Here is a 27,711-nt window from a genome sequence, read left to right on the forward strand (position 1 = left end):
CTTCTTTCAGCCCCTGCCTGCCTTTTCTGTGAAACACTCCCTCAACTCCTCTAAAGCTTGGCTCAAACTCCTCTTCCTAGACCACCTTCCCTACTCCCCCACCCCCTGCCTCCCCAAGACATAGCCTTTACCACCTCAACATTCCACCAGCGTTTTCTTCCTTTCTCTGACCACTGTCAAGTCCTTGTCTTTGTCACCTTCCCCAGTTAGGGACAAGGTGTGAGATTAACCTCTATGACCTTGGGGTCCAAACCCAGGGTGTACCTGGGGGTCCCCTGCAGGAAAAAAAAAACAACCTACACAATGGTTCCAGATTTGTACTGAATGGCTGAGGATCGACGCTGTGGATGGGCTTCCCAGACGACTGTGGGTCTGGTGAGGTGAGTGTGCCCCCGCCCCCGGGGGCTGCAAGGTGAACAGTGCCCAGGCATTAAGTCCAATCACTCAAGATGAAAAGGAAGCATCTGGTATGTCCCAGTGCCTCTGAAACTTGATAATTTGATCCAGAACTCGAAACAACCACAATAAAAATCCCATTTCCCTTCCTCACCTATCTGGTGAACTTACAGCGGTGAGTCTTTCTCTACCCCTCGTGCACTGTCAGCCACACCCCGTATTTCCCTGGGAAGGGTGCTGTTTTCATGGAGGCATGTTGGGGGGTTGCTCAGGTCTTTGGTTCCCCTGCAGTCCTGTGCTCTGCCTTAGATCTTTGCCAAGCCCTCACGTGTTAAGGGAAGCCTGTATCCTTCCTCATTAGGTCACCTCTATCCTCCGCCTCCATGCCTGGCTCCATGCTTGGCTTATTGCTTGGCTCCATGCCTTTCACATCCTATCCCTGTCCCCCAGCCCTGGCGTCACCACCTCTAGCCCCCCTCCCCCTGTCCCAGAGTGTGCCTGTAGCACCAGTTCTGGATCCCTGGCTGTATGGTGTCCTTGTCACACCAAGCCTCGTACCTTATTCCTTACTGCCTGTCAGTCTTGTCCTTCTGCCATTCGTTCCACAACCTTGGTCTGAAGGCAGGGGACCCTGCAGGTATCAGCTACCCTTGGCCCTTTAGACCACCTCTGACCCTTACTCTTAACCACTCCATCGTTTGGTGCCCTGGCCATAACCATACCGATGATAAAAGTCCGTGTCCACTTTGATCGGGTCGTTGGATTGTCCTCCAGGACTGGAGAGATAGCCCAGAGGGAAGGAAAAGGCTGGAGGCCTGTGGCCAAATGTGAGGTGGGTGGAGTCTGGCTCGGAGTCCTATCCCTTCCCTCCAAGGGTGCAGGCAGTAGATAGGCAGCCCCGAGGTCAGGAGGAGGCTTTTGACAACAGCTCCTAACTAAGGTGGGCAAAGACGCTGTCACAATGGATAGAAGTCACTGTGGACATGCCCCAAGCGGCAGAGGAGGTGCCTCCATCAGGCCCTTACCTCCAGGGTTCCTGACATGGAGTACTTGAAGGGTGGGAGTGGGGGGGGGAGGGAGTGGAAGTGAGAGGAGCCAGCTTCCAGTCGCTTCTTGGCCGCTCTAAGCTCAGGGGTCCCCTCATCACAGCTTGGCGCCCTTGGATGGCTCTGAGGACTGCCGCACATCTGTCCACTCCTGCATGGTGTTCTGCAGGGCCTGGGTCTTCTCCTTATCCACTTGAACGTAGTCCACCTTCTCGTCTGAAGTGACAGATGATGTGGATGGCTGAGGAGATAAAGCGAATGAGATAAGGAAGAGACAGGCCAAGAAGTAGCCAGTGACTAGCTGCTAGGACCTTTTGTCTTTGTGGAGTGTGGGCTTTCAAGTGAGATCCAAACCCTCGGCCTATAAGACACAGCCCCGACTCTCCAGTTCTGAGGACCTTCCTTAGTCTTGGCAGACAGGCCCTCATGGTTGACATCCTTTGGCCACTCAACCGAACAGAATACTTGGCTTAGTTTTGGGGATGAGCTTTTGGTGGTGGTCTCCCTTCACCCATACCACAGAGGGGAGCTATATTGGGGTGAAACCTCACACCCTATAGCCTGGACGGGGTTTATGCTTCATTTAGATAACAGATTCACGGGAGGCCGGATCACCATGTTTTGGGCATGTTACTCTTGGGCAAATCTGCACAGCAACAGTGACTGCTCCTCTCAATGCATGGAAGATGGGTTGAGCTATGGCCCAAGGAAAAATCTGCTGGGAAAAAGGATCCTTCCAGGCCCCAACAAGAGAGCCAGCTAATCACACAGTGGGAGAGGGTACCTTCACCTTTCTGCCCACCTTCCCCCACCCCATCCCACCCACCTTGCGATGAGGGCTTGGAGAGCCTGGCTGGAAGTCCAGGGCCAGGTAATCAACACTGCCAGTGCTCTTCTTAGGAGCTGGACTGTTGGTGCCGCTGGGAACGGGGGATGCAGACACGGGGTTTTGCTGTATCCCAAAGAGGAGAAAAAACCATTTAGAAATAGACCAACCAGCAAGAAGACGAGCTGCTGCTCTGTGTTCTACTGTGCCAGCCACTATGCCTCCATGTTCCTACCAGTCCCGAGAGGTAGGTGTTAATGCGTACCCGGTTAAAACCAGTGGCTTAGAAGCAAAGTACTGTCCCAGAATGGCTGTGACACCGAGGCCCAAGATATCCCACGCACTGTGCCGCCCTGCGTTCAGAGCCTGAAGTCAAGCCCCATGCGCAGGTCTCTCACCGAGACCCAGCTGTGGCTTCTGAGAAGGGGATTTTGATCTGGCACTAGAGGCAGCCGAGATTCCTCGAGCTGCCCCTGTCCTCTGGAATGCCCCTCACTAATGCAGCATGTTGGAGCACTCTGCCTAGTGCTTGAGGCCTCAACAGTCACCAGGGGTCCAGTCTTCAGCCTGCTCTAGGGGAGACCTCCCACCCAGAGCTTTCTAAAAGGTGACAGTCCTGTTTCTAGCTTTTTGGGACACCTTTAGGTTTGACCTTTGTAGAGCACTACGGTGAGCAAGGCCGCATGTGAGCCAGCAGCCCATTTGATTAGGCTGTTAAGGTAGGCTCTGACTTTAGGCCTTGACTAATAGCTGCCTTCTGAGTAACTGGGAATTCAGGCAAACCAGGTGTGAGAGAGCTGTAGCTTTTTCAGCAAAAATTGGAGAAACCTTACATTATACTACGGGGGGGGGGGGCGGGGAGCATGTCTCCAAGACTGCTGCTGTAAGGACAGCCTTCATGTCACCAGCTTTAGAGCTGTGTCAAGGTGATGAGACACGAACTCTAGAAGGGTCTGCACCAGCGGCTAAGCCACAAAGCAGCGCAGGTGGTTCCTAGGCTGAGAAAGTAAGCTGGGAAGCACACAACAGAGAAGTGGGTTCTCAACACTGATAGTCTTTGGGCTGGGAGTTTGGCCTAGTGGTAACAGTGCTTGCCTAACATGCACGAAGACCCGGGTTCAATTCCTCGGTACCACGTAGAAGAGCCGGAAGTGGTGCTGTGGCTCAAGAGGTCGAGCTCAGGTGTTGTGTTTCAAGTGGAGAGCTCAGACCTTGAAGTCAAGCCCCAGGACCGGTTTAAAAAAAAAAAAAAAAAAGGTGGGGGTGGGGGCGGGGGGAGGGAAACGGTGCAGTTTACTTCTCATGTCTTCATCCCCTGCTCCCTGGTGAATGTAACTGTAACCCCTGCTCTACCTACCCCAACAATAAAAGCCTTTCCTGGAAAGGACTCACCATGGGGACATAATTCTCCTCACTGTCTCCCGAGTCTGTGCTGGTGATGCTCTGGGTGGAGATGGGGCGGCAGTACTGGGAAGAGCTGGAGTTAAAGGAGCGGCTGTTGTAGGAAGAAGACAGTATGACTCATGGGGTGCCCTGACACCCTGCCCCCCCCCCCCCCCCCATTCTCAGATCTAGGTCATGGTAGGAGTACATTTTCCCCCCTTACAGATAATGAGTGGAAGTGATAACAATTATGCTGGGCGGAATGAGAGATGCCAAGGAGACTGTAAGGCCGGCTCTGGCTGCTGCCTGAAAATGATGGGCATGTGGGACAGCCCGCCTGCCTGCGGAGGCTTACCTTCTTCCCACCACGAGGTTTCGGTCTTGCCACTGGTTTAGAAGCAAAAGAGCCAACTGACCGTGGACTTTTGCCAGAAAACCTACCCTGCTGATCACATTAGCTGTCCTCCAGGCCAGAGACCCTACCGCTTCCATAGACACTTACTTGACTCTGGACCAAGACTTGGTGACAGGTGACTTGAATGGGAGCTCATCGATGACAGCGTTGTTTCTCAAGTCCAGGGGTGTTGGCTTTGCTAGAACAGGTACAGAGCCAGTGATCATGTATTGCAGAAATGCCTTCACAGTCACATAGGGTATAAAGGGTTTTTACTACCTGCCAGGAACTGCTTACAGGACCATATGCGCTACCACATGCACTCGTTTTTGATGTGCCTTGGTTGAATCTGCATTTAAAATCCAAAGGCTTTTGTTTATACACAAGAGACTAATTGGAGGGCCGGGAGTTTGGCCCTCTACCTAGTGGTAGAGTGCTTGCCTAGCATGCATAAAGACCCAGATTTGATTCCTCAGTACCACATACATAGCCAAAAGCCGGAAGTGCTGCTGAGGCTCAAGTGGTAGAGCTCTAGCCTTGAGAAAGTCCAAGGACAGTGCTCAGGCTCTGAGCTCAAGCCCAGGACTAGCAAAAAAAAAAAAAAAAAAAAAGACTATTGGAGATGGTTGCCTGACTGCACAGCTTTGTCCAAAAGTAGCAGGGAATAAACTACAGCACCAGGCGCAGATGTGAAATCTTGGCTCCATCTCTGCCCAGTTAATCCTACTCCTACTGTTGAATCCTATGCAGCCAAAGCCAGCAGAGAGTCTAGCATTCCTTTCTGGTTTTCATGTAAACCAGTGCATTTTCTGCTAGGGATGACATACACTGTCTTTCTAAACCAACAGGCTCAAAGAATTCAGATTATTTGAATACCCACACCCAGTCCAATCTTCACCTGACCTTTAAGCCCTTGTAAGTGGTTCAGGGATGGGACTTACCTTTCCGGTCAGGCTTAAGGTTGCGGTTGACAGGGGGTGGCTGGATCTCATTTCCTCGGCTGGGGCCTCTGTGCAGAGGAAGGGCTGTGGCTGGGTAGGCCAGCGGGTCAAAGTGATGGGGCCCTGGGCTCATGGGGATGTAGACACTCTGGGAATTGTCCCCTGCCCGCTCCATGGCCAGCAGAGTGGAAGAACCTGGGTTCATGGGCACATAGTTGTCTTCAGAACTGGCACTGTCTGAGCGGCCCACAATAGTTTTCCCTGGCTAGAGAGAGGGAACATGAGAAATAGTTGTCACCAGAAAGAAAGGTGAGAGACTGCACAGAGCAAACTGTCCCAGTGGGTTAGCTAGAGAGGAGACTGGGAGGTGTGGGGACATGAGGTCTTTCCTGACCTCTGGGACCCATCTCTATTGAAGGTCAGTCTACCCATCCATTCATCCTTGGTTGCCCCAGATTCTCGCCTGGCAGGTGAGCAGCAAGACCCTCCCTAGGGAAAGGAGCACACCTGGTCCCGGTGTGCATCCCTGGCCAGCATGCAGGGCCTGTGGCACACTCCCAGGCACCTTGGTGACCACCAACCTGTGTGGCATTCCTCCCCTCTCCACTGGGTCATCAGGTTGAGCTGCACCTGCTTCAATACCCAACTTCTTGTCTCTCAGCAGGCTTAAAACTAAGCCTACCTGCTCAGTCCTTCACTCTGCAGCATCTCTCCTCTTGAGCTCTACCTGAGCCACTGTATTCTACACCCCCTCTGTTTAACCAGGGGTTTGGTAAGCCTTGGAATGCAGGATGGTGGCATCCTGACCAGGGTTCTTCTGTGATACTTGTCAAAACCTAAGCTTCTGAACTTAGGCAGAGTCCCCAGGGAGATGCCATCTCATCACGGCTGGGCTGTGCTCTCAGTTCCATGGGCTCCAGCCCATTCCCTTTGAATGGCCTGATCCCACTTACCAGGAAAGGACTGACTCCTTCACTCATGGACTCTGCAGACCGGCCTGTACATTCCACACCACGAGAGGGGTACTCGTATGTCTCACAGGAAGAAGCTGTGACAGCAGAAAGAAGATGGGATGTCTCCTGTCAATCCACATGCTGACTTCCCATTCCCTTCCAGCAGGGCTGGTAATCCACAGGTTCTCCTCCCCACCAGAGGGGCATGTAATGCTATGAATCCAGCCTCCTTTAGTGCCGAGACTCTTCCTAGGCCAAGCCTACTGCAGTGTGGAGTCCTTCCTTACCTCTGGCCTCACAGTGTACCCCTCCTGGGACTCCCACTCCTGAGCTCTGTGAGCACTATAGCAGTGATACTTGTACTTACTGAGACATGTCTTTCTTTTCCCAGTCATGTCTTATCCTGGTTGCAAAACAGGGTCATTGCTCAAATATAGACTGAATGGCAGACCCTAGGCCTGAGCCTCATCTTTGTTGCTATTCACTCTGGAATCCTGAGTCACTACAGGCTTTGTGTGGAATAGAGATGACAAATCTCTGTCCCTCCATACACTGCCTGGCTTACACCACAGGATGGGTGAGGAGGCTATGCAAGCTCTAAAGATGCTAAATGAAAGGAATGACAGTGAGTGTTCTGGTTTTAGTGAAATGGAGGATAGGTGCAGAATTGGCATGTACTGTATAAACGAGTGACAAGGATTTCAGGGCTTCAGCCAGAGATTCTAGTGTGGCTGTGCAACATTCGAAACACTTCAATTTGTTTCATTAGTGAATCTACACGGATTTGGCTCAAGCTCTGGAATGGTCTTCTAAATTTACCTTTTAAATCTCTGCTTGCAAGTATTCAATGAATAAAATACTATGATTGGGATTTCTAAACCCGTGACAGACACTTGCAGTTACAAATATTCTAGACCCTTAGAATATCACATTCTCCAAGATGGTTGGCAACAGTTTTGCTACGATGGGTTTCACAGTCATGGCTGGAGGACCAGTGGGCAGAGGGACAGTACAGAAGATGGCTCAACTTCAACCCGTGACCTAGGTGTCCTTGTTTCGCTAGGCTCTGGATGACCAGGGGCTAACATGCTCTGGGGCCGCCTGCACGGGACCCCGTTTCCCTCCCTCTTGCTCCCGGAAGGCTCGACTGACCTCGGTGGAGTCTGCTGTTGTCCATGGCAGGGAGGGTGTTGCGCCTGGGGATGGTAGCCGCAACAGATCTGCTGTTTTCACCCACTGGAGGTCTCTGCTGAGGACTGCCCCATCGAGGAGTCTCTGGCTGACTTGGCTTTGGTGGCCGGGGTGGGGGAGCTATGGCTGAGTCCCCAGGAGTGGCCACTGCCATGGCGTTGTGGTTCCTGTCCAGTGTGAATGTCCTGGGGATCTGGTAGGCTGAGAGAGGGGTGGTTGGAACATCCATATTGTCCACTAGAAGGTCCCCAAACTCCCGGCACAGGGTGTTGCTGGGCGTCTTAAAGGTATACACGTCATCATTGTCTGTCTCCGACCCAGTGAGGCTGCCCTTGGTGTGGCCATGGCTCCGAGGGAGGTCGTAAGTACTGTCTCTGAATTCTGTATTGTGCCGGCTCGGCTTGGGAAGGCTGTAGAAGCCATGGACTTGACCACTGACCCCATTGACGCAGTGTCCGTTACCCTGGGCAAGCTTCTGCACAGCCGTATCACTCTTCTGCCGCGTGCCCTGAGAGAAGCTGGCACTCCTAGAAGAGAAGAGGGTAAGGCTGCAGTGAGAGGGGGGCAGGCCTGCCCTGGGGACATTCAAAGCCAGCACAGCTACTTAGGTATGGGAACCTCGGGCTGAAGATCTGAGGTTTACCTAGGATCTTCCATGAGCTAGCCGTGTGAGCCTAGGGCAAGGCACCTGTACTATGGAACTGCAGTTTAGATGTCTGCAGCTGCAGCAAAGAATGTCTAGAAACTAGATGCTACTGTATGTTCTTACAATGTCAACCTTTATCCCCTGGCCCCAAATGGCTGTCAATAGCAGGCTTAGTCTCAGTGCTGGGTGGATCTCCACCGCCCCCTCCACAGATCAACAAGCCAGTTATACTACCTGATCTTTTTTTTTTTTTTTGCCTGTCCTGGGCTTGAGCTCAGGGCCTGAGCACTGTCCTTGGACTTTCTCAAGGCTAGAGCTCTACCACTTGAGCCTCAGCACCACTTCCGGCTTTTTTCTATGTATGTGGTACCGAGGAATCGAACCCGGATCTTCGTGCATGCTAGGCAAACACTTTAACCACTAGGCAAAACTCCCAGCCCTACCTGATCATTTTTTTAATTACCATAGAACACATATTTTAATAGTATGGCTATTCAAATAGAAAAGAACACTTCAGTTTGTGACAAAAAGAAAAACCAAGCAAGTCATTTTTCTCTTCTCTCCCTGGATCTCAAGTTTTCCTACTGTGATATAAACCAGCTCACAGGTAGTAATGTCTATATTATAAAGAACTTTAGATTTACTTTCTATCATGTATTATGGTTGCTGCCAAGCATTTAGGTCTTTTCAGAACTCTTAATATAATGTAGGAGCTCCTGTTCGGGAACTATATTAAAGACAGAAAAGATTTGATCATCAAAAAATAATTACGGTTGGCAGTCAGGAGAGCAGTCAGATGGTAACTGGTGTGACAGCAAAGCCTGGCCTCTGACCTGTCTCTCCCAGGTGCCACCTGCTGGGTCTCCATCTAAGACTCTAAACTTGATTTTCACACTGGATTCTGTGTCCTGCATAAATACTCTGGGAAACTGGAGGGTGACATTCTGAGCAGTAGGGATTCAGGTTTTTTTTTTTTTAATTTTATAGTTAGGGTGGTGTAACAGAGGAGTTACAGTTACATAGGTCAGGTAATGAGTACATTTCCTTTTGAACAGTGTCACCTCTTCCCTTGTCTCCCCCACCCCTTTTGCCCCCTTCTGAATCATTCCCTTAATAACATTCTGGAGGCCAGAGGGTTTTTTGTTGTTGTTGTTGTTAAGGAATGCTATAACAATTTTTTGGAGCCTCTTGCCAGAGTAAGATCCATATCCTACACATACATCTCCTTGCGGGTAGGCGTGAGGGTTGGATAAGGATGAGGGCAGTAGTGACAGAATCCTCCAAGGTTACTCCTTAGAACTGCCTTACAGGAGCTCCCCAGCTCAGGCTGGAGCTTGTTATTTAAGCATGCAGCCACCAGGTGGTGGTAGAAAACAGGACCTAGAAATACAGAAGGAGGAAGACAACCAGGAATGCAGGCTCCTTCCCACTTAACGACTCTTGAGCCTCTAGAGCCTCTATGGCTAGAGGCTCATTTCAGCCTCTAAACCTTCACCAGGCCTCCATATTTTCTCTTCCCCTCTAGTCTATTTTCCTCATATATAACCAAGCCAACAGCTTGGCTTAGATATAACTGCACATTGAGTTCTTACATAAAGTACTCAGAGAAGAGGACAAGGGAGTCCATGTTAAACATAAACTATTCCAACTTCTCTTTGGTGCTTTTCATTTTGTATTTTGGAATTTCCAACTTTCTTCTGGTTGTTCCTCTCTGGATCCATTTCTTTAATCAACATTTACTGATGCCCCCCATTCCTATCGAGGCACAATGGACACAGGGCTGCCACCATCGCTGCATGGGGTGTCACAGTCATGGGTGAAGTGAATGGCAGGGAAGGCTTCTTCAGAGATGAACCTCTGAGTGTGCCTGAAAGGAAGAGCAACGGGACAAAGAGGAGACATTCTGGTTGGAGGAGTAAGGATGCAGAACACAGGATCTGCGAGCTGCTCAGGCTGGAGGAAGTGTGTTAGAAGGTAAGGCTGAGAGAAAGACAAAGGCTGTATGATCTCACTCATGTGGAATCTAGACAAGATGATCTCACAGAAACAGAGTATAATGGTGGTGACTAGAAGCTGGGATGGACAAGGGAAGGGGGAGATGTTGGACATATGATTACAGTCAGGAGGGATAAGTTTTTCCAGAGAACAACTGTGTCATATAGTTAATGAAAATACAGCGAATTCTTAAAAAATGCAGAATGCTACACACTAACCACAAAAATGACAACATGTACTGTGATTACTAAGTGCCTAGGTTTAACCACTCAGCAATGTAGTTCTACCTTAAAACATAACAATACAATAAAAATCACACAATGTGAGTTTTTCAATTAAGAAAGTTAAATGAGCCTGGGATGTAGCTAAGTGATAGCGCACTTGCCTGAATGTGTGAGACCCTGGGATTCATCTTTAGCTCTTTCAGAAATTAAAGAGAAAACAAACAGAGCTGAGAGATGGGTGGGGGTGGGGCTAGGCAGGAAGCCTCTGAAGGATTTTAGGTAGGAATGGGGGTGGGGTGGGGGCAGGAGCTGGGGGCAGGAGCTGGGGTGAGGGCGTAGGTGACTACAGTCCAGAACAGATGTGTTGCTGATCTCCTGAAGCTTGGGCCCTCCCTCCCTCCCTCCTTTCCTTCCTTCCTTCCGCCCGTCCTTCCTTCCTTCCTTCCTTCCTCTCTTCCCATCCCTCCCTTCCTCCCTCCCCTCTTTCTGTGCCAGTACTGGGATTTTCTTTTTCACTCAAGGCTAGGGCTCTAACGCTTAAGCCACAGCTTCACTTTTGGCTTGTTGGTGGCTAACTGGAGATAAGAGTCTCATGGACTTTCCTGTTCAAGGTGACTTTGAATCGCAAGCATCAGACCTCAGTGAAGTAGCTAGCATTACAAGGATGAGGCACCAGCATGCAGCTCTGAAGTCTATTTCTGCTCTTGACACTCCTGCTTTGGGAAACCAAAACTAGAGGAGTTGCCTACATTCTTATTTCTCGCTAACCGGTCAAATCCCACCGAATCTATCCTAGTCCAGTTCCTTGAGTTTGCTTCCGGATTAATGATAGGGCTATTCACTAGTCTCCTTTGCACCTTCACAGGACCTCTGGCTCTTCTATATCCTCTTGATACTTTCCCAATTTCCCCACTCAAATATCATCAACACTGTCATTTTCTCCTTGGAGCACCTTCCTATTCTAGAATGAGTGCCTCCAGCAGGCTCTACTGAGTCCAGCCTTGGCTCTGCTGTGCTTTTATGTTTGCTGTGTGGGGGAGGTTTTGGGTTCAGACAGGGTTTCATACTGTTTAGCCCAGACTGGCCTCAAACCCAAACTCAAGATCCTCCTGCCTCAGCCTGGTTAGTGCTGGGATTACAGGTTGGCCTCGGGAGCTTCTTACTTCATCCTTCCAACTCAGCTCCCACCCCACCTCTTGTAGCTTTTTCTTACGTGCTCAACCTCTGTGCAAAAATAATCAATTGCTTAACTGTTCCTGGACAGGTGGCAGCTGTGTCTGTATACTGTACCATCATTACTTGTCTCTTCCACAAGCTGTGACTTCCTTGAGGAACAAAACATGTCTTTCGACTTCAGCATATAGATTGCTTTATCACAAAGTAAATAATGAATATTGACTGAGTGAGCAAACAAGTGTGTGATTATATAAACAAATGAATAGAGAAAGTGCAGTGGCACTTTTCTTTCCCTGGGCAGGGCCTAAACCCTTTGAAGCAGAAGACTGACACCTTTCTGTTTAGGAAACTGAGGACCAAGCTGTCCTCCACTCTAACCTCTCTATTCTTGCTCAGAGAACTACTCATTCATCCCCAACGTGGCTCCCCGCTGCTACAAAACTTCATACCAAGTCTTAAGTACAAAGACATACAGGTCCCTGGAGCTCCTTCTCACGTTGATCCCCTCTTCCTCCATGTTCTCCTAGCACGTCAGGGCTCTATCATAATGCCCCGCCTTGTGCTCATCATTTTTGCCTGTGCCTCAGACCATGTGTTCTAGAAGGCAGAGGGCAGATGATACTGAGGCAGAGCAGGGGATGGGAGTGGGGTGGGTAGACCATTACTTCAGAACGTAGGGAAAAGTAGCTGAACAATGGAACCTTCTTGGTCTGTACCCTGATTTTCCTTTTGGGAACGAATCAGAAGAGGGAAGCCCTGTGACATTTCTTACTTTTGCTTCAGATCAGAACTGAGGCCTGTTACCACAACATGCTGAGATGCTTCTATGGCTAGATGCTTGGAAGCAGACCTGTGGGCTGTTAATGGAGACATCATAAAAGAAGCAGGATGCAATTTTGGTACATTAGTGGGATGTCTCTTTACATCCTTCAACAATTCTGAGAGACCCAGAGTACCCGCAAATGTCAGATGAGGAAAAGGGTCAATAGCAACAGCACTGGTATGGGAAGATCCTGTGTGCAGGGGAACTCACTGGACGTGGAAAGCAGCTTGGGAGGAAACACCTGCTCAAGCCAGTGCAGTGCACTGCATTGATCCTGCCTATTTCCAGCTGCTGGCTGCTGGCTCAGTGAGGCTGTCATACCTCTTGCATTTATGCTTTGACCTTAGTACTATTCCAAAACTTTCCTATGGCTTTTAGAAGTAGTTGCCTACACACACACACACACACACACACACACACACACACACACACACCGTGCGGACACACGCACACGCATGTGTATATATGTATGTGTGTGTGAGCTTTCCTGTCCAGGCTTAACTCTGAACTGCAATTCTCAGATTTCAGCCTCCTGATTACAGACATGAGATACCAGTGCCTAACTCCAGTTTTATTTTTTGCTAGTCCTGGGGCTTGAAATTCAGAGCCTGGCCACTGTCCCTGAGCCTCTTTGTGCTCAAGACTAGTGCTCTGCCACTTGAGCCACAGCACCACTTCTGGCTTTTTCTGAGTAGTTTATTGGGGATAAGAGTACCATGGACTTTCCTACCCAGGCTGGCTTTGAATCATGTCCCTCAGATCTCAGACTCCTGAGTAGTTGGGATTACAGGCGTGAGCCACTGGTACCTGGCTTCCAGTTTTATTTTTAATGGGTCAATTTCCCACTTAAAAGAAATCGAATATATAAGTACTTATAAGTACTTTTGTCACTTTGTGACACCATCTTCCTGCCTTTGGGATGGCCCAAACCTAGGCTTTTTATGAGGAAAGAGTAGTGTCACAATCTTATATTTATTTATTTATTTTTGCAGTCTCAGGGCTTGGACTCAGGGCCTGAACACTGTCCTTGGGCTTCCTCAAGGTTAGAGCTCTAACCACCTGAGCCACAGCACCACTTCTGCCTTTTCTATGTATGTGGTACAGGGGAATTGAACCCTAGTCTTTGTGCATGCTAGGCAAGCACTCTACCACTAGGCCAAATTCCAAGCCAGGTGTCACAATCTTTAAGAGATTGAGAGGATTTTGTCTCTATCCCACTGGTTGCAATTGTGAGCTCCATCCACCTTTCCCTACAGTTTAAGAGCAGTGTTGCGTTTGTGAAATTAAGTTTAACTAAAAGTTGTTGATTTTGCCTTTGGTCAATTAAAGCTACTGCTGAATGAGTCAGGGGAAGCCGCGGGTAAATTTCACTCTCACAATTCTGACCACTATCTTGCTGTAGAATACTGCTGCAGGGTCAGTAAAGTTGGCATCTCATCACTTGAAATTGCACAAAAGGCATCAACCAGAGAATTAACTCCTTTTTTTTCTGCCAGTACTGGGGTTTCAATTCAAGGCCTAGGCACTCACTGTCCTTGAGCTTTCTCAAGGCTAGTGCTCTACCACTTGTGCCACAGCACCACTTCCAGATTTTTCTGTATATGTGGAACCAAGAAATGAAACCCAGGGCTTCATGAATGCCAGGCAAGCATTCTACCACTAGGCCACACTCCCAGCCTGAGTTAACTCCTCTTATAGAAATTTACGACACTTGCTCCACCTTTTCTCCTAAGCTGCTTAAGGTGGTTAAATCCTTCCTTCCTCACCCCCTATTCTGAAGCCCATAAGGAGATAATAGGGTTAAGCAAGGTCAAACAAACTATTACTTGAATACTGACAAGGAACTATTGATGGTTCCAGAATTACCGCTTCTCAAGGTATGTGCACAGTCTCAGTGTATCACTGTAACAGGTCCAAAAGCTGTCTTGAAATGAGCAGTCAGACACTAGCTACAATCTGGAATAAAGCCCCACGGCTGGAGGGCAAAAATAAGTATGGCAAAGCTAATTTGTTTTCAATGACAAAAGAACTTGATTTTTACCCTTCCAGTTCAACTTTATGTATTTTGGAAGAAAAACCAAAATTTTCCTGAACACTGACTTCCCTTTACCTGAATTTTGTAAATGAGTTATTTTAGTAGGAATATGCATTGTCCAGTACTTGAAGGACAGTAATGATAACATACTTTTATGTAAGTTGTTTCAGGTCCCCTCATAAATGAAAAAGAGAAAAAATATATATGAAGAAAAAAAATAAATGAAAAAGAGGGTATACAGATAGAAGGCCCACTGGGTGGCCATGGCTCATGCCTATAATCCTAGCTACTCAAAAAGCTGAGACCTGAGGATCATGGTTCTAAACCAGCCTAGGCAGAAACACCTGTGAGATTCTTATCTCCAATTAACTACAAAAAAAGCTGTAAGTGAAGCTATGGCTCCATTTGTAGAGCACTAGCTTTGAGCAAAAAAAAGTATGTGGACCAAGCCCACGCCATGAGTTCAAGTGCCAAGACTGGTAAACGTAAACACGCACGCACACACACACACACACACACACACACACACACACACACACACACATTCCTAAAAAGAGTAATTCGTTGTGGTATATTTATGTTTGGTCCTGCTAGGAAGAGCTAGATGAACTGATCTCTCTTGATAGTCCCTACACAAAAGGAAATTCAGCAATTACTTTGGAAATCATATGAGATAAGTAACATAAAAAAACTGCTTTGTAACGTGACTTGTATAGTAGCACTGCTTTTTCTTTTTCTTTTCTTTTTTCTTTTTGCCAGTCTGGCCTTGAGCTCAGGGCCTGAGCACTGTCTTTGGGCTTTCTCAAGGCTAGAGCTCTACCACTTGAGCCTCAGCACCATTTTTGGCTTTTTTTCTACGTATGTGGTACCAAGGAATTGAACCCAGGCTTTCATGCATGCTAGGCAAGCACTCTACCAGTAGGCCAAACTCCTGGTCCTAGCATTGCTTTTTCTAGAGCACCTAGTATGTTTTGAAATGCCAGAGTGCAAGATGAAACCCAGTACAAAACTTTACCAACACTTGGCATTATTAGACTTTTGAGAGTTAAACCCCCCCCCTTTTTTTTGTTTTGGTGCTGAGGTTTGAACTAAGGGCCTATACTTTTGCTTGATTCTGAAGACTGGCTTTCTACCATTTGAGCCACAGCTTCATATCTGGCTTTTTGATAATTAGAATAAGTGTCTCACAGACTTTGCTGCCCACGCTGGCTTTGAACTGAAATCCTCAGATCTTAGCTTCGTGACTAGTGAAAATTACAGGCATAAGCCACTTATGCATGGCTTGGTATTAGAATTTTGAGATCTTATATTCTCTGCTCCCAGATGATCATAGACATAGCAGTGGGATGGGCCCACGAGGAACGCGTAGGTACTCACCCCAATACTTGGCTGCTTAGTATTTTCCAGTTATTGACCTATGATTTCCATTTTAGAGATGAATAAATTAGAGGTTAATTGAAGCTGGATGCTGATGGCTCATGCTTGTAATACTAGCTACTCCGGAGGCTGACATCTGAGAATCACAGTTTAAAGCTAGTCTGGGCAGGAAAGTCCATGAGACTCTTCCCTCCAATGAGCCAACAGAAAACCACAAGTGTCCCTGTGGCTTAAAGGGGTAGTTCACTAGCCTTGAGCTGAAGAGCTCAGGGACACTGCCCACAACTGCCAAAAACAACAAAAAGCATTATATTCTAGACTTACTGTTCTAGAAAGCTCTGTGATTATGGGCCAGGAGTGTAGCCTAGTGATAGAGTGCTTGTTTAGCATGCACAAAGCTGTGAGTTTCATTCCTTGGTACCATATACACAGAAAAAGCTGGGACTCAAGTGGCAGAGCGTTAGCCTTAAGCAAAAGTGGCCAAGCACACTGTCCTGAGTTTAAGCCCCAGGACAGGAGGAAGAAGAGGAAGGGGAGGAGGAGGAGGAGAAGAAAGCTCTGTGATGATGAAAATGAAAGAAATACAAATCAATACTGTCCAGTCCTAGCCAAACGCCACAGGAGACTGAGCATCTAACTCAGGCTGGCACAAGAACTGATGTTAACTTTACTAAATTTAAATAGCCACAAATGGAACAGTGGACAGGACAGCACCAGCACTAAGTGAGACATGGACTTTGCTCAGCAGTGGTAATCTTCTGTAGTTATACTTGCATGGCTAACAAACATTTGGCTCTGTTATTCAGGACTTCTGAAAGTCTAGCTCTTAATGTCGTTTACCCTCATATCAACTTTTTAGGGCATGATGTTTTTATATCTAGAGGTTTTTCTGGAAGCCAGTTATCACTTTATAGCAATATAGATGATAAAATGTGAAGGTGACAGAGACAACAGTGGTTTTGTTATACATGTGTTTGTTTACCTGTAAACATGTACTATCTTCCTTGTCTTTAAAACCAAAAAACAGACTGAGAAGTAGTGGGCCCTGTAGGTATTCATTTACCCAACAGTGTTCACGCCTCTCCTACCTCGCATTTTCTGTTCTCCGGCTGAGGCACTGGTGCAAGTAGAGATACTCTTGAGGTGCACTGGTGGACAAAGCTGGCTGCATGTGGTTTGACATGGGGGACTCGAACGTGAACAGAGTGGGCTGGCTGGAGTGTGAGGGGGCTGAGGACTTCCGTTCTCGTAGCAGGTGCTGGCTGGAGCTGCTGAGTTCGGCTGGAGAAGAGCGTGGGCCATGACTGGCTGAGGAAATGTTTCTCAGGGAGTCTGTGAGAAGAAGAAGCAGCTCCGTGAGTTAAAAAGGAAAGAACGGTTTGTCAAAGGAAGAAAAACTGTTTAGGGCAGAGGCATGGACCCAGTAGAAGCAGTCTTCCCCCTCACACACCTGGCTCCCAGCCAGCCAGCTGGTGCCTTCTGGTGATCCTGACTGGAAAATGCCCTTCCCTTCTGCTCTGCTGGAATGGCCTGGAGGTCAGGGTCTATTACCACAGGGCTGGGGCTGCTACATCCTAGGGCATGTAGCTGCATGAGGTGCAGAGGTATGACCATGGCCCCAGGCAGGTGAGTACCCAAGCTCCCTCCTCCTTGGTGGCTTCTGCAAAGTTGCTGGCTTTGTTAAATGAGGCATTACTTCCTGAAGACTCATGGGTTGAAGCCGTACTTTCAGACTGGACTCCATTTCCTTTGGCCTGTTCTTTAGAGTCCTCCCAGGACAGCTATGTTCCCTGCTCCTCACTTCTATCCACTGGTCCCTTTTTCCTCTCGTAATTGTAATCTCAAACTCTCTTCTGGTATGTTTGTTAAAAAGGACGTGAGGTATTAAGGGCAGAGAATAACATACAGTTTGACAACCTAACTTCAGGGTATTATTCATTTGGCTACGTCTCTGAGCTTAGTCCAAATTCCTTAGCATAACATACCAGGCTTTTCACAGTCTGACCGATTTCCTGATTTCTCTCCACCCATAAACAAGGGCACATTGAAGCATCATCAGTCCCTGCACAAAGCAGTTCCTTTTGTGATTATTTTGGCTTGTGTTTTGTTTGCCCTCTATTATTCTAGCAAACTCATATGGAAACTCATAATCTGAAAGGTTTCTCTGAAATCTTTTTTTTTTTTGTCAGTCCTTGGGCTTGAACTCTGGGCCTGAGCACTGTCCCTGAGCTCTTAGCTCAAAGCTACTGCCCTACCTTGGAGCCACTGTGCCACTTCCGTTTTTTTTTTTTTTTACTGGTTAATTGGAGATGAGAGTCTCATAGACTTTAGTGCCTGGGCTGGCTTTGAATCATGATTCTCAGATCTCAGTCTCTTGAGTAGCTAGAATTACAGGCATGAGCCACTGTGACCGGCTGTCTCTGAAACCTTTCTTGAGTTTTATTCTAGGGACCAACAGTCTTTGGCCCATGCTCTTTCTTTCTTTCTTTCTTTCTTTCTTTCTTTCTTTCTTTCTTTCTTTCTTTCTTTCTTTTTAAATATATAAACACTATCTCTTTCTTGGTTTCTGAGAACTGTGACTATGATGCTGTTATCTCACAGTCCCAGAATTTAGTCAATAAATAGAGAGGGTGATGGTAGTATTCTAGGGTTATTCAAATACTATTAGTTTTCTAGGTCTCCTCTGTTATCTGACCCAATCGGGTCTTGCTGTTCTCACTGCCTTAGGCAGGACCACCAGCTCATTAATGTGCCACCACACTAATTTCTCTCTAGTCACTGCCAATGCCGGTCAGGACATCTTCTGTCAGTGTACGAGAGAAAGCATCAATGGGACCCTGGGGAAAATGGTTCTACTGACAGCTGTATTGACCTCTAAAATGAATTCCCATTACAGGTCTAGTAGTAGCCTGGATGTTTGTTAACAGAATCAATGCCTTTATTACTCCATTAGATTTGCAAGATGAACTCTCTAATGGTGGAAGAGGGAGAGCTTCTACTAGGGGACCGAGAAGCCATGGCGCCAGGGGAGGAACACAGCTGCTGCTGGAGAAAACTCCAGCAGAAGGTACACAAAGAAAGCCTTCAGCTAGGCACTGGTGGCTCATGCCTGTAATCCTAGGTACTCAAGGGGCTGAGATATTCCCAGCCAGGGCAGGTAAGCCTGTGAAACACTTTATCTCCATTTAACCACCAAAAAAATCCAGTTAGTGGAGCTATGTTTCAAGTGGTAGAATGCCACTGAATGCAATCCTGGAGCTTTAAAAAAAAAAAAAAAAAAAGCCGGGGACAATGCCCCAGGCCTTGAGTTTCAGTCTCAGGGTCTGCGCATGCTTGTATGTATGTGTGCGCGCGCATGTGCATGCTCACCCTGTGTGTTTCCCCCCTGGGCATGTTCCTCGGCTTCCAGCTCCAGATCCTCCTGTAGCTTCATACTTATCCTAGGAACTCTCCCTGGCTAATCCTTTCTACCTCTGAGCTTCAGTTACCACCCCAGTGATGGCAGCTCTAGGATCCTAGTCTCCAGCCCATGTCTCTGCCTGCATGTCCCGCTGTATGTGCTCCCATCTATCTCAGGTGTCCACACACAACTCAGGGTCAGCCATGTCACCCCAACCCAAACTCACTTCAGTGCTCCCTAACTCGGTGAAGCACATCAACATTGCCCTGCAATGTTCTCCAAGCCAGAGACCAAGATGTCACTGTGTCTCTGCCCTGTTTTCTCAACAGCGAAGTCAAGGTTATGCCACTGCCCACTTCAAACTTTTCAACAGCTCTAATTCTTAAGGTTACTTAACAAACTATGCTTTCTTTGTAAAGCTCTCTCTGTAAAAAGCACCGTCGCTCTCTCTGTAAAGCCACTTTCCTGGTTCTTTCTTCAACTTTGTTTCTTACCTTGCTCCCTGATTTCTAGGAACATGACAACCTCTCCCATCATTCTGGACAGCAGGCTATACCCTTTCATCATGGTTTTGTCCTCAGTATGAAGCCCAGTGTGTGATACAACTCAAAGAATACTCATCAACTGAACAAATAAAACACAATGCACAGTAAGTCACTACTTTCTCAGTAACACAACTTTCAGAATAAAGTCCAGGATGGACTCTAGTCCAATGACTAGTGTGCTTATTAGAGGAAACAGAGACAGAAAGAGACACAGGAAAAACACCACATGATGACAAAGAAACAGAACAGAATGAGGTGTCTATCAGGTAGAGAATGCCAAGAATTGCTGGCAGCCACTAGAAGTTAGCAGACAGGTAGAACCATAGTGTCCCTTACAGCACCCACAGGGAGTCACAACTTATAATGCCCTCATTTTGAACATTTAGCTTTGAAACTGCCAAAGAATATGCTTATACTGTTTTAAGTTATCTAGTTTATGGTAACTTGTTACAGCATTCTCAGTACAACTAACTTAGTGCCATAAAACCCAAAACTTTATACAGAGTCTTCTTGCTAATCTTAGGAAAAATAATTGCCAAGTTCAATCTACAGACCAGTATTCTGAATTAAGGTTTTCCCAGAGACTCTGCGCCTGGTCATGTTTCCAGTCTGCCACTGATTAGGTTCTGGGGAGTGGCTGCCTCCACTTTCCTGTTAGCTGAAGGGAGGATTCTGGGCGCTCTGTTTTTCTCACTGAAGCTGCTCCCTTCAGATGGCAACTGTTTTTTGTAAGTGGGAGATGGTTTGCATATCAGGAATCAGGGCTGATTCTCAGGACTGGAATTGGTACAGTTCATCGCTGGATCATTACTCCATGTCATAGCTTGTACACAAAACTTTCCAAAATCTATTGGAACATTTCACAAAAGCTCTATGGTATGGTACATGTAACAGAAACACAATTATTAGATTAACGATGGAGAGATTTGACTCTTCTCATGGATCTAACTTGAGCTTGCTATTTATTGTGAACAAATCACAGCCTCTGTTGCTTGGTATGAAAAAGATACTAGTCCCTGCCGCATTCCTGGGAGGCTGCTGAGGAGCAAACTCAATACATGCATACCAAAAAGCTACATAATGATGTACACAAGAGTGCCATGCATGATGTCCTGAAGTGGAAACAGCCCAGGTATCTATTAACTGATGAATGGCTAAACAAACGGTATCTATTATTGAGCCATATGAATGTGTACCTTAAAAATACTACACCTAGGATTCTCCAATGAGAGGATCACAATAACTCAAAAGCTATGTACATATGGCCATATAAGATGAGAGTAAGCGAAATGAACTCTAGGATATGGAAAGAAGAGGCTTGCTTTTGTGATCGCTGTTCTTAATGTACTATATGAAGTTATTTTTTTCTCTTTTTTCCCTTATGGTTAATCTCATGTATATTGTATATTGTATATATGTTTATTTGAAATAGAAAAGAGGACAGGAAAAACAAGATGATTGAGAGGGATTGTGAGAGGGAAAGGGGGACAAAAACATGAGAAAGGGTATCAATATTCAAGAACTAATGTACCCACTACCTGACGAATGTAACTATAACCACTCTATACATTACCCCAACAATAAAATACAATTTAAAAATACTGTGCTAAGTTGGAAGAAGCATGCTTTGTGTGAACTGCTGGGAACAATGAAACTTACTATGAAAGCTGCAGGGAGAGAATGCCTGGGAGTGGGGCCAGAGAGTGACTGCTAATGACCATGTGGTTTCTTCCTGGAGCAATGAAAAATTTCTAAAAATGGACTTTCATGATGGTTGTATAATTTGTCCATATATGAAAATCTTCTGAAATGTATACTTTAAAGTGAGTGAGATTTCTGGTATGTGAAGTATATATCTCAAGAGAAAAAAAGCTGCAAGAACAGTTTGACGATTCCTCAGCGAGTTAAAGAAATTGCCTTTGATCTATCAGTTTCACTCATAGGTGTATAGCTTAGATAAACATGTCAACAAAAATACCTTGTGTGTGAATATTCTTAGCATTACTCTTTATAGCTAAAGAGTGGAAAAATCCAATGCCCATTAAATGATCCATTAAGTAATAAAATGTGGCATGTCTTGTACAATGGGATATTATTCAGCAGTAAAAATAAAGTCCTGACATAAATTACAAAATGTATTAATCTTAAAAACATTCTTGTGAAATGAAAAGAAGCCACATTCTTTTATATCAAATGTCTATAACAGGCAAAGGCAGAAAGTAGATTCATCGTTGCTTAATGTTAGGGGAATGTTGAGGTTTGGGAAGTGACTGATAATCAGTATAGGGTTTTCATGGTGGCTGATTAAAAATATCCTAAATTAGATCATGCTGATTGTAAAACTCTGTAAACTTACTAAAAAAACATTGAGTTGTATACTTCTTTTGTCAGTCCTGGGGCTTGAACTCAGGGTCTGGGTACTGTCGTTGGATACTTTTGGCTTGAGACTAGTGCTCTGCCACTTGAGCCACAAGGCCACTTCTGACTTTTTCTGTGTATGTGGTAACAAGGAATCGAACCCAGGGCTTTATGCTAGGCAAGCATTCTACCACTAGGCCACACTCCTGGCCTGAGTTGTACACTTTTAAATGGTTTAAAAAGGACAGACTGACAGACGCACATACACACACAAAGTCCTTGACAAGCTATGAAATGTATGTAAGAAATTAATGGAAACCTAATAAAGTACATCTGACCTCTATTATTTTCCTCCTCTCTGAAGGAAAACGGAACACTCAGAAAACTCAAAGTTCTTACTGAAGCGCTAGCTGTTGGTATAGTCATTCTCCTTGTACTCTCATTAGCTCCCTGTGCTTCTTCATTCTCCTCTAACTGCACTGTTCACAATCACAGTCCTCTTCTCTACAATCACTGTTCACAGTCACAATACTTTACAAGCACAGTTAGGATGATGTGAATTTAATTAAAAGAAGGATACATGGTTTGGAATCAAAAGACCCAAGAGGGATAAAAATCTCACTACTTGGTGAGTAGACAAGAGTGTGTAGAGAGCCCAGGAAATCAGGAACCATGTCCAGTTTGCTGTTAATTAGTTGGGAGACCATGTACAGAGGAAACTAGTACATCATGCCTTGACAGCCTTTCTCATGGGCTTAAGAGTTCAATGAGAAAAGAATGTGGAAGCAAACCCATGCACATGCAAATAAAATCATAAAAAAATAACCCAGCCATGGATAGGGTTTGTTTTTATTGCTTGATATCCTATAAGGGGAGAGAAAATGGCATAAGTAAGGTAAAACATTAAACAACATGAGGCTGGGCTGTATAGATACTGTGCGGCGAGGTGGTTGCACTGATGTGCCTTGGGTCATTAGGAAGGTCAGTCAATGTAGGTTTCCAGACTCCTGGCCTGGGCTTTTCTCTAAGTCTAGACTAGTGATAGTGCCCATAAATGCCGGAGGCAATTCATTTTCTTTTAAAGAGGGCTTGATATTTTCTCTTTTCTTCTTGGCTTTTTTTTTTTTAGTGCCCTGTGAAATCACTCCCCTTTCTTTCTATACTACCCCTGGGAAGCCTGCCCAGCTCACAAACCCTTCTCCTCCCTTCCTAGGACAACTCCTAAGATTTCAGCCAAGGAGCCAGGCCCAGGCCAGGCAGCCATCCACAGCTGGTGATAACAGGAGCAGGAAAGGAGGCTGGCCAGGAGTCTCTGGAAAAGATGACTGGCCAATTAATGACTAGTTACCTTATCTCAATGCTGCCTTTATCTTTATCCTGTCCCCCAAATAATCCCCACCCTGAAGCCTCAGTGGACATTGCAGAATCCAAACAGTAGTTGACCAAAGAACATGTTGGAGCCGAGGCTGGATTCAAAGCCTGGCTCTGCTAATACCTAGCCCTGTGGGCTTAGACATGTGAATAAATGCCTTTGATTCTCATTTGCTTAATAGGGATAACAGACACTTTGTGAGGATTAGAGATCATTTTATGTAAAGCGTTAAGCATAGCACTCAGCTGTTCTTACTGCTTCTATTCTAGGAGTCGACAGGGTCCTGAGGAGACCTTGGGATTGGCCAAAAGGTTTAACTTGCTTTCTAAGCCAATAATGGGTGCTTAGAAGGCAACTATCACTGTTTATGTCACAATACACACCGTACACATGTTATATGGGGGACTAATGAGAAGTATACTGGCTGTAATAGCCACAGCTGCCATTTAACTAAGCATATGTGTTTCTAGTCTATCCTGTGAGATAGATATTGTTGCCATTCTCTCCTCATTCCCCACAGGATGAAGAAACTTATTCTCAGAGAAATTAGTAATTAGTAATGATCTAAGGGGTTTCACAGCTAGATAGTAGATTTTTAAAACACTGTTTTCAGATTTAATTCTTTCACCTGTGTAAGGGAAAGACTTCCCACAGAGTTCAATGACAGAATGAGGGTTCAGGCCCAAGTCTACTGCCAAATGGCTGAGTGAATGTGGGCATACCAATTCATCTTCCTGGTCTTATTTTCTCCACTTACAAAGGGAAGAATTTGCATAAGATCAAAGATTCACATTAAATGGAGAACTGATCCCACAGATTTATTTTCAGAGATTTAGATGGAGATTTTTTGATTTGATTTTTAACAACCCTGCTAATTCTGAAAAGTAGGCTCTGAAAACTAAATTAATGAGCAAATACTTGTCAAACCTTTTGTTTCATCAAAAACACAAATTTGAAAACCATCTACCTTCTCACTGACCCTCTATAACATCTATTTGTGGCCAACACAGTGTACAACACAAAGAACACTGAAGTGCACGTTTGTGCTTGACACTGTCACTACTGAAACATCCACTACTAATTTTGTATCATTGGACAACATTTTGAATGTCTTTGCATTAGCTCATTTCTCACATTGTTAAATGCCAAAGAGAATAGCGACTCTGGAGAGCAATGTGAAGGATTTGATGAGATGAAATACAACCAGTACTTTGTGTGTGGTATTGGGGATCAAATCCAGGGCCTCCAATATGCTAGACAAGTTCTCTGTGATTCTCCCTCTCCTTCTCCCCCCCACCCCTGCTGCATCCCCAGCCTGCAAGTAGCAACTATTAAACACTTAATAAATGACAATTGCCTCATCCTTGATTCCAAGAAGTAGGATGAATTTTTTCACAGAGAGAATATGACTGGTGAAAGAATTTTGAAAACAGAATGATAAGGAGTCTAAGGGCTGAGTACCCCCTGGAGTTAACTGAAAAATGAGGATCAGATGGGGGAAGAATTTTAAACCATCAAAGCACACCAACAGTGCTGAGGGCATGATCGCATTGAGGGCCTGAGGTCATTTTAATTCACCCTCATAATACTCCTTAAAGAAGGAGTATTCCTCAAAATATTCTGGTTCATATCCTAATTATAAAAGTAACTCAAAAATCCAAAGACAAATACGAAATGGCTCCACTCCATACTCTGCTTCAAGTTGGAATTGAAAGGGTTTCTAGAATTCAATTAGTCACTATCTCTACCCCTAAATCTCCCATCTACAAGTGAAGAAACTGTGGCCCATAAAACAAGAAACTTGTCCAAGGATGCAGAAGTAAACTCGAATTCAAATCTCCTAGTCCAGGGGTCTTTTTTCTGTTCCAGAAGAAAGCTGTATCATTGTAAATAAGGTTGTATTTGTGTGTGTGTGTGTGTGTGTGTGTGTGTGTGTGTGTGTGTGTGTGTGCATCAAGTCAAGAGATCCAATTACCAGGGCACTGGGCAACTGGATGGTTACTGTGTTGTGTTCCTATTACTCACATTTGCATAGTAAGTAAACATTTCTGGATCAAGCTATTAAAAATTAGTATAGATAGTGACAGGAGCCAAAGCAGCAGCGCTGGTTGTCCCCGTCTCCCCTCCCCCTTCCCTTCTCCGGTTGAATTCCCGGGCCCCCTACACTCCACAGTCCCGGCCCTGCTATGTCCCAGAAACAAGAAGAGAACCCTGCGGAGGAGACCGGAGAGGAAAAGCAGGACACCCAGGAAAAAGAAGGTATTCTTCCTGAGAGAGCTGAGGAGACAAAGCTAAAGGCCAAATATCCAAGCCTAGGACAAAAGCCTAGAGGCTCTGACTTCCTGATGAAGAGACTCCAGAAAGGGCAAAAATAGTTTGACTCAGGAGACTACAACATGGCCAAAGCCAAGATGAAGAATAGGCAGCTGCCAAGTGCAGGACCAGTCAAGAACCTGGTGACTGGTGACCACATCCCCGCCCCGCAGGATCTGCCCCAGAGAAAGTCCTCCAGCAAGCTTGCGGGTGGCCAAGTTGAATGATGCCACCTGGGGCTCTGCCAGATCCTGAGATGCTGCCCCCCACCCGCCCGGGTCCTGTGCCGACTCCTGCCCCTCCCTGCTTTTGCAGCCAGGGTCAGGTGGTGGCTTGGGAGTGAGCTGGAGAGGCAGAAGCCTCTGCCTGTTGGTTTCCAAGCGCATGGAGTCCCTTAGCCTGAACACCAAGACTTTGACCTTGTTTTGTTTCACCTTTTTTTTTCCCCAAATAACTGTTGGGAGAAATCTCAATGAAACCCTGTGGGTGTGATTGAGAGGGTGGGGTGGGAGAGTTGATGAATATAAATTTGAATTTAGAGTTCATGAAAAAGTATTCCTATCTTCCTCCTTAACTGCATGGTTGATGTTGGGTGGGCATCATGGAGAAGAAGTGGATAGATTCATTAATGAGGGGTTTTAATTCTGCTCTGTAGATAAATGCCTTATTTGAATGTGGCTGGAGACCTGGTGCCCGGTAAAAGCAACTGGAACTACAACTGACGCAAACAGCTCCTCTAGCTCTCAGAGCAGGCTGAGGGCTCAATGTTAGTTGCTCGCTAAGTGCTGTTCTTGAAATAGATTTGCTACGGGGAGAAGGGCAGTGAATGTGGGAGAAAAGAGCCATGAGTGCGAGGAATCCCACAGAGCCTGACTTTATCAGTATTGGGGGGAAGGGGGAGATCAAGGAAAAACCCAGCCCAGAAATACTCTGAAACAGTTGGGGCTCCAGAGTGAAGAGAACAAAACTAAGCACACCATTCAGGGGAGACGGTAATATGGGGCTGTGACTTTCTAAGGAAGAAAGAGAGTTATAATATGGGGTACAGTTGGCCTCCCCATTTCTGTCATTTAGGGAGAAAGCAAGAATTTTGGCACATAGACCAGGGTAACCCATCCATCCCTTTGTTCTGTAGCCAATGTAGAAGGTAGAGGAGAAGGTGGCTTACAGAATGAGAGATTTAAGGTATTTGATCTGAATGTTGTATCAATACCTAAATCTTAGTTGGGGCTTAGCAACAAAAGAAATATCCATTCTTCCTTTTCTCTTTTAGTTTCCATTCCTTCTTAAGTTCTCTGTTTGTGAAGGAGAAATGTGATCTCTTAGTAATAAACAACAACAAAAAAAATTAGTGTAAATAATTCCCCAAGTTCAAAAGTATATTTTCCTAGTATTTATAATATCTATAAAGGAAGAAGATGGAAGTAGCAGAAAAAGGCAGCAATGTGAAATCCCAAGAAACCTTTCTCCAACTATGAAAGAGTCTAAGAAAGAACATCTCAGAGCTTGAGAAGGCCAAGCTGGAATGTCTTGACCTTGGTGCATATGATCTCGAGATACATGTGAGCAGAAACTGATTCTGCGAAGGGCTCAGGGGAATGGCAGTGAGTGGCTGTGGCTAATTGATGCTGCATAGTTCCTTACCGAGCATCAGAGGTGAAAATGCCTTGCCTTCTATCAGGCCTCTAGTTAGAATTAATCATGCCTTTCTGTAGGCCTTTTATAGAACTTAGCTTTGAATCCACAGATTTTAGTTAGGAATCTACAGATCTCCCATATAAAATGTGAGCCATTAGAAGTCAGAATCTAGACCCATTCCTCTTACTCCAACAGTGGTGAGCATAATATTTATGGCTGGCAAATGCAGAGGTTTGAATAAGAAAGTACGAAATAAATGTCATGTCACTGAGCCTCTTTTTTCCCTGGTCAGAAGAAAGAATGACAAGCTCCAGGATGCAAATGTAAACTGTTTCTAGGGGGAAAGAAACTGTTCTCATCTAGGAAAGTTTCCTGGGGCATGTGTGTTTTGGAGAGCAAAACATACCTACATACATACATACATCTATTTTGTCGGTCCTGGGGCTTGAACTCTAGGCCTGGGCAGTGTCCATGAGCTCTTCAGCTCAAGGCTGTAGCCCTATCCCTGGAGCCACAACACCACTTCGGTTTCCTAGTTGTTAATTGGAATCTCACTGTCTTTAGTATCTGAGCTTGGATTTGAACAGCAATCCTCAGATCTCAGCCTCCTGAGTACCTAGGATTTCAGGTGTGAGCCACCATGCCTGGCTCAGACCTTATTTTTATCCCTTTGTTAGGG

General features: G+C 45.9%; 1 protein-coding gene and 1 pseudogene across 2 annotated transcripts in view; one reads left to right on the plus strand and one right to left on the minus strand.

Annotated features, from left to right (window-relative positions):
• Positions 1 to 805: 805 nt before the first annotated feature.
• The window catches only part of Gab2 (GRB2 associated binding protein 2), a 148,714-nt gene continuing 121,808 nt past the window's right edge, over positions 806 to 27,711 (minus strand). The window contains exons 3-10 of one of the 2 annotated variants that reach the window (XM_090348502.1): positions 16,495 to 16,738; positions 7,092 to 7,657; positions 5,940 to 6,034; positions 4,987 to 5,251; positions 4,154 to 4,244; positions 3,661 to 3,763; positions 2,269 to 2,394; positions 806 to 1,683 (exon numbers count right to left, since the gene is read on the minus strand). In XM_090348502.1, coding sequence (XP_090204628.1) covers positions 1,540 to 1,683; positions 2,269 to 2,394; positions 3,661 to 3,763; positions 4,154 to 4,244; positions 4,987 to 5,251; positions 5,940 to 6,034; positions 7,092 to 7,657; positions 16,495 to 16,738 — 1,634 coding nt within the window. In that variant the 3' untranslated portion in view covers positions 806 to 1,539. The remainder of the gene's footprint in view (positions 1,684 to 2,268; positions 2,395 to 3,660; positions 3,764 to 4,153; positions 4,245 to 4,986; positions 5,252 to 5,939; positions 6,035 to 7,091; positions 7,658 to 16,494; positions 16,739 to 27,711) is intronic. The other variant, XM_090348501.1, reaches the window with a different exon arrangement.
• LOC150053549 (alpha-endosulfine pseudogene) lies at positions 25,189 to 25,621 on the plus strand (annotated as a pseudogene).

The sequence above is a fragment of the Megascapheus bottae genome, chromosome 16, assembly GCF_031878675.1.
Source record: "Megascapheus bottae isolate mThoBot1 chromosome 16, mThoBot2.hap1, whole genome shotgun sequence".
NCBI classification, from domain to species: domain Eukaryota; kingdom Metazoa; phylum Chordata; class Mammalia; order Rodentia; family Geomyidae; genus Megascapheus; species Megascapheus bottae.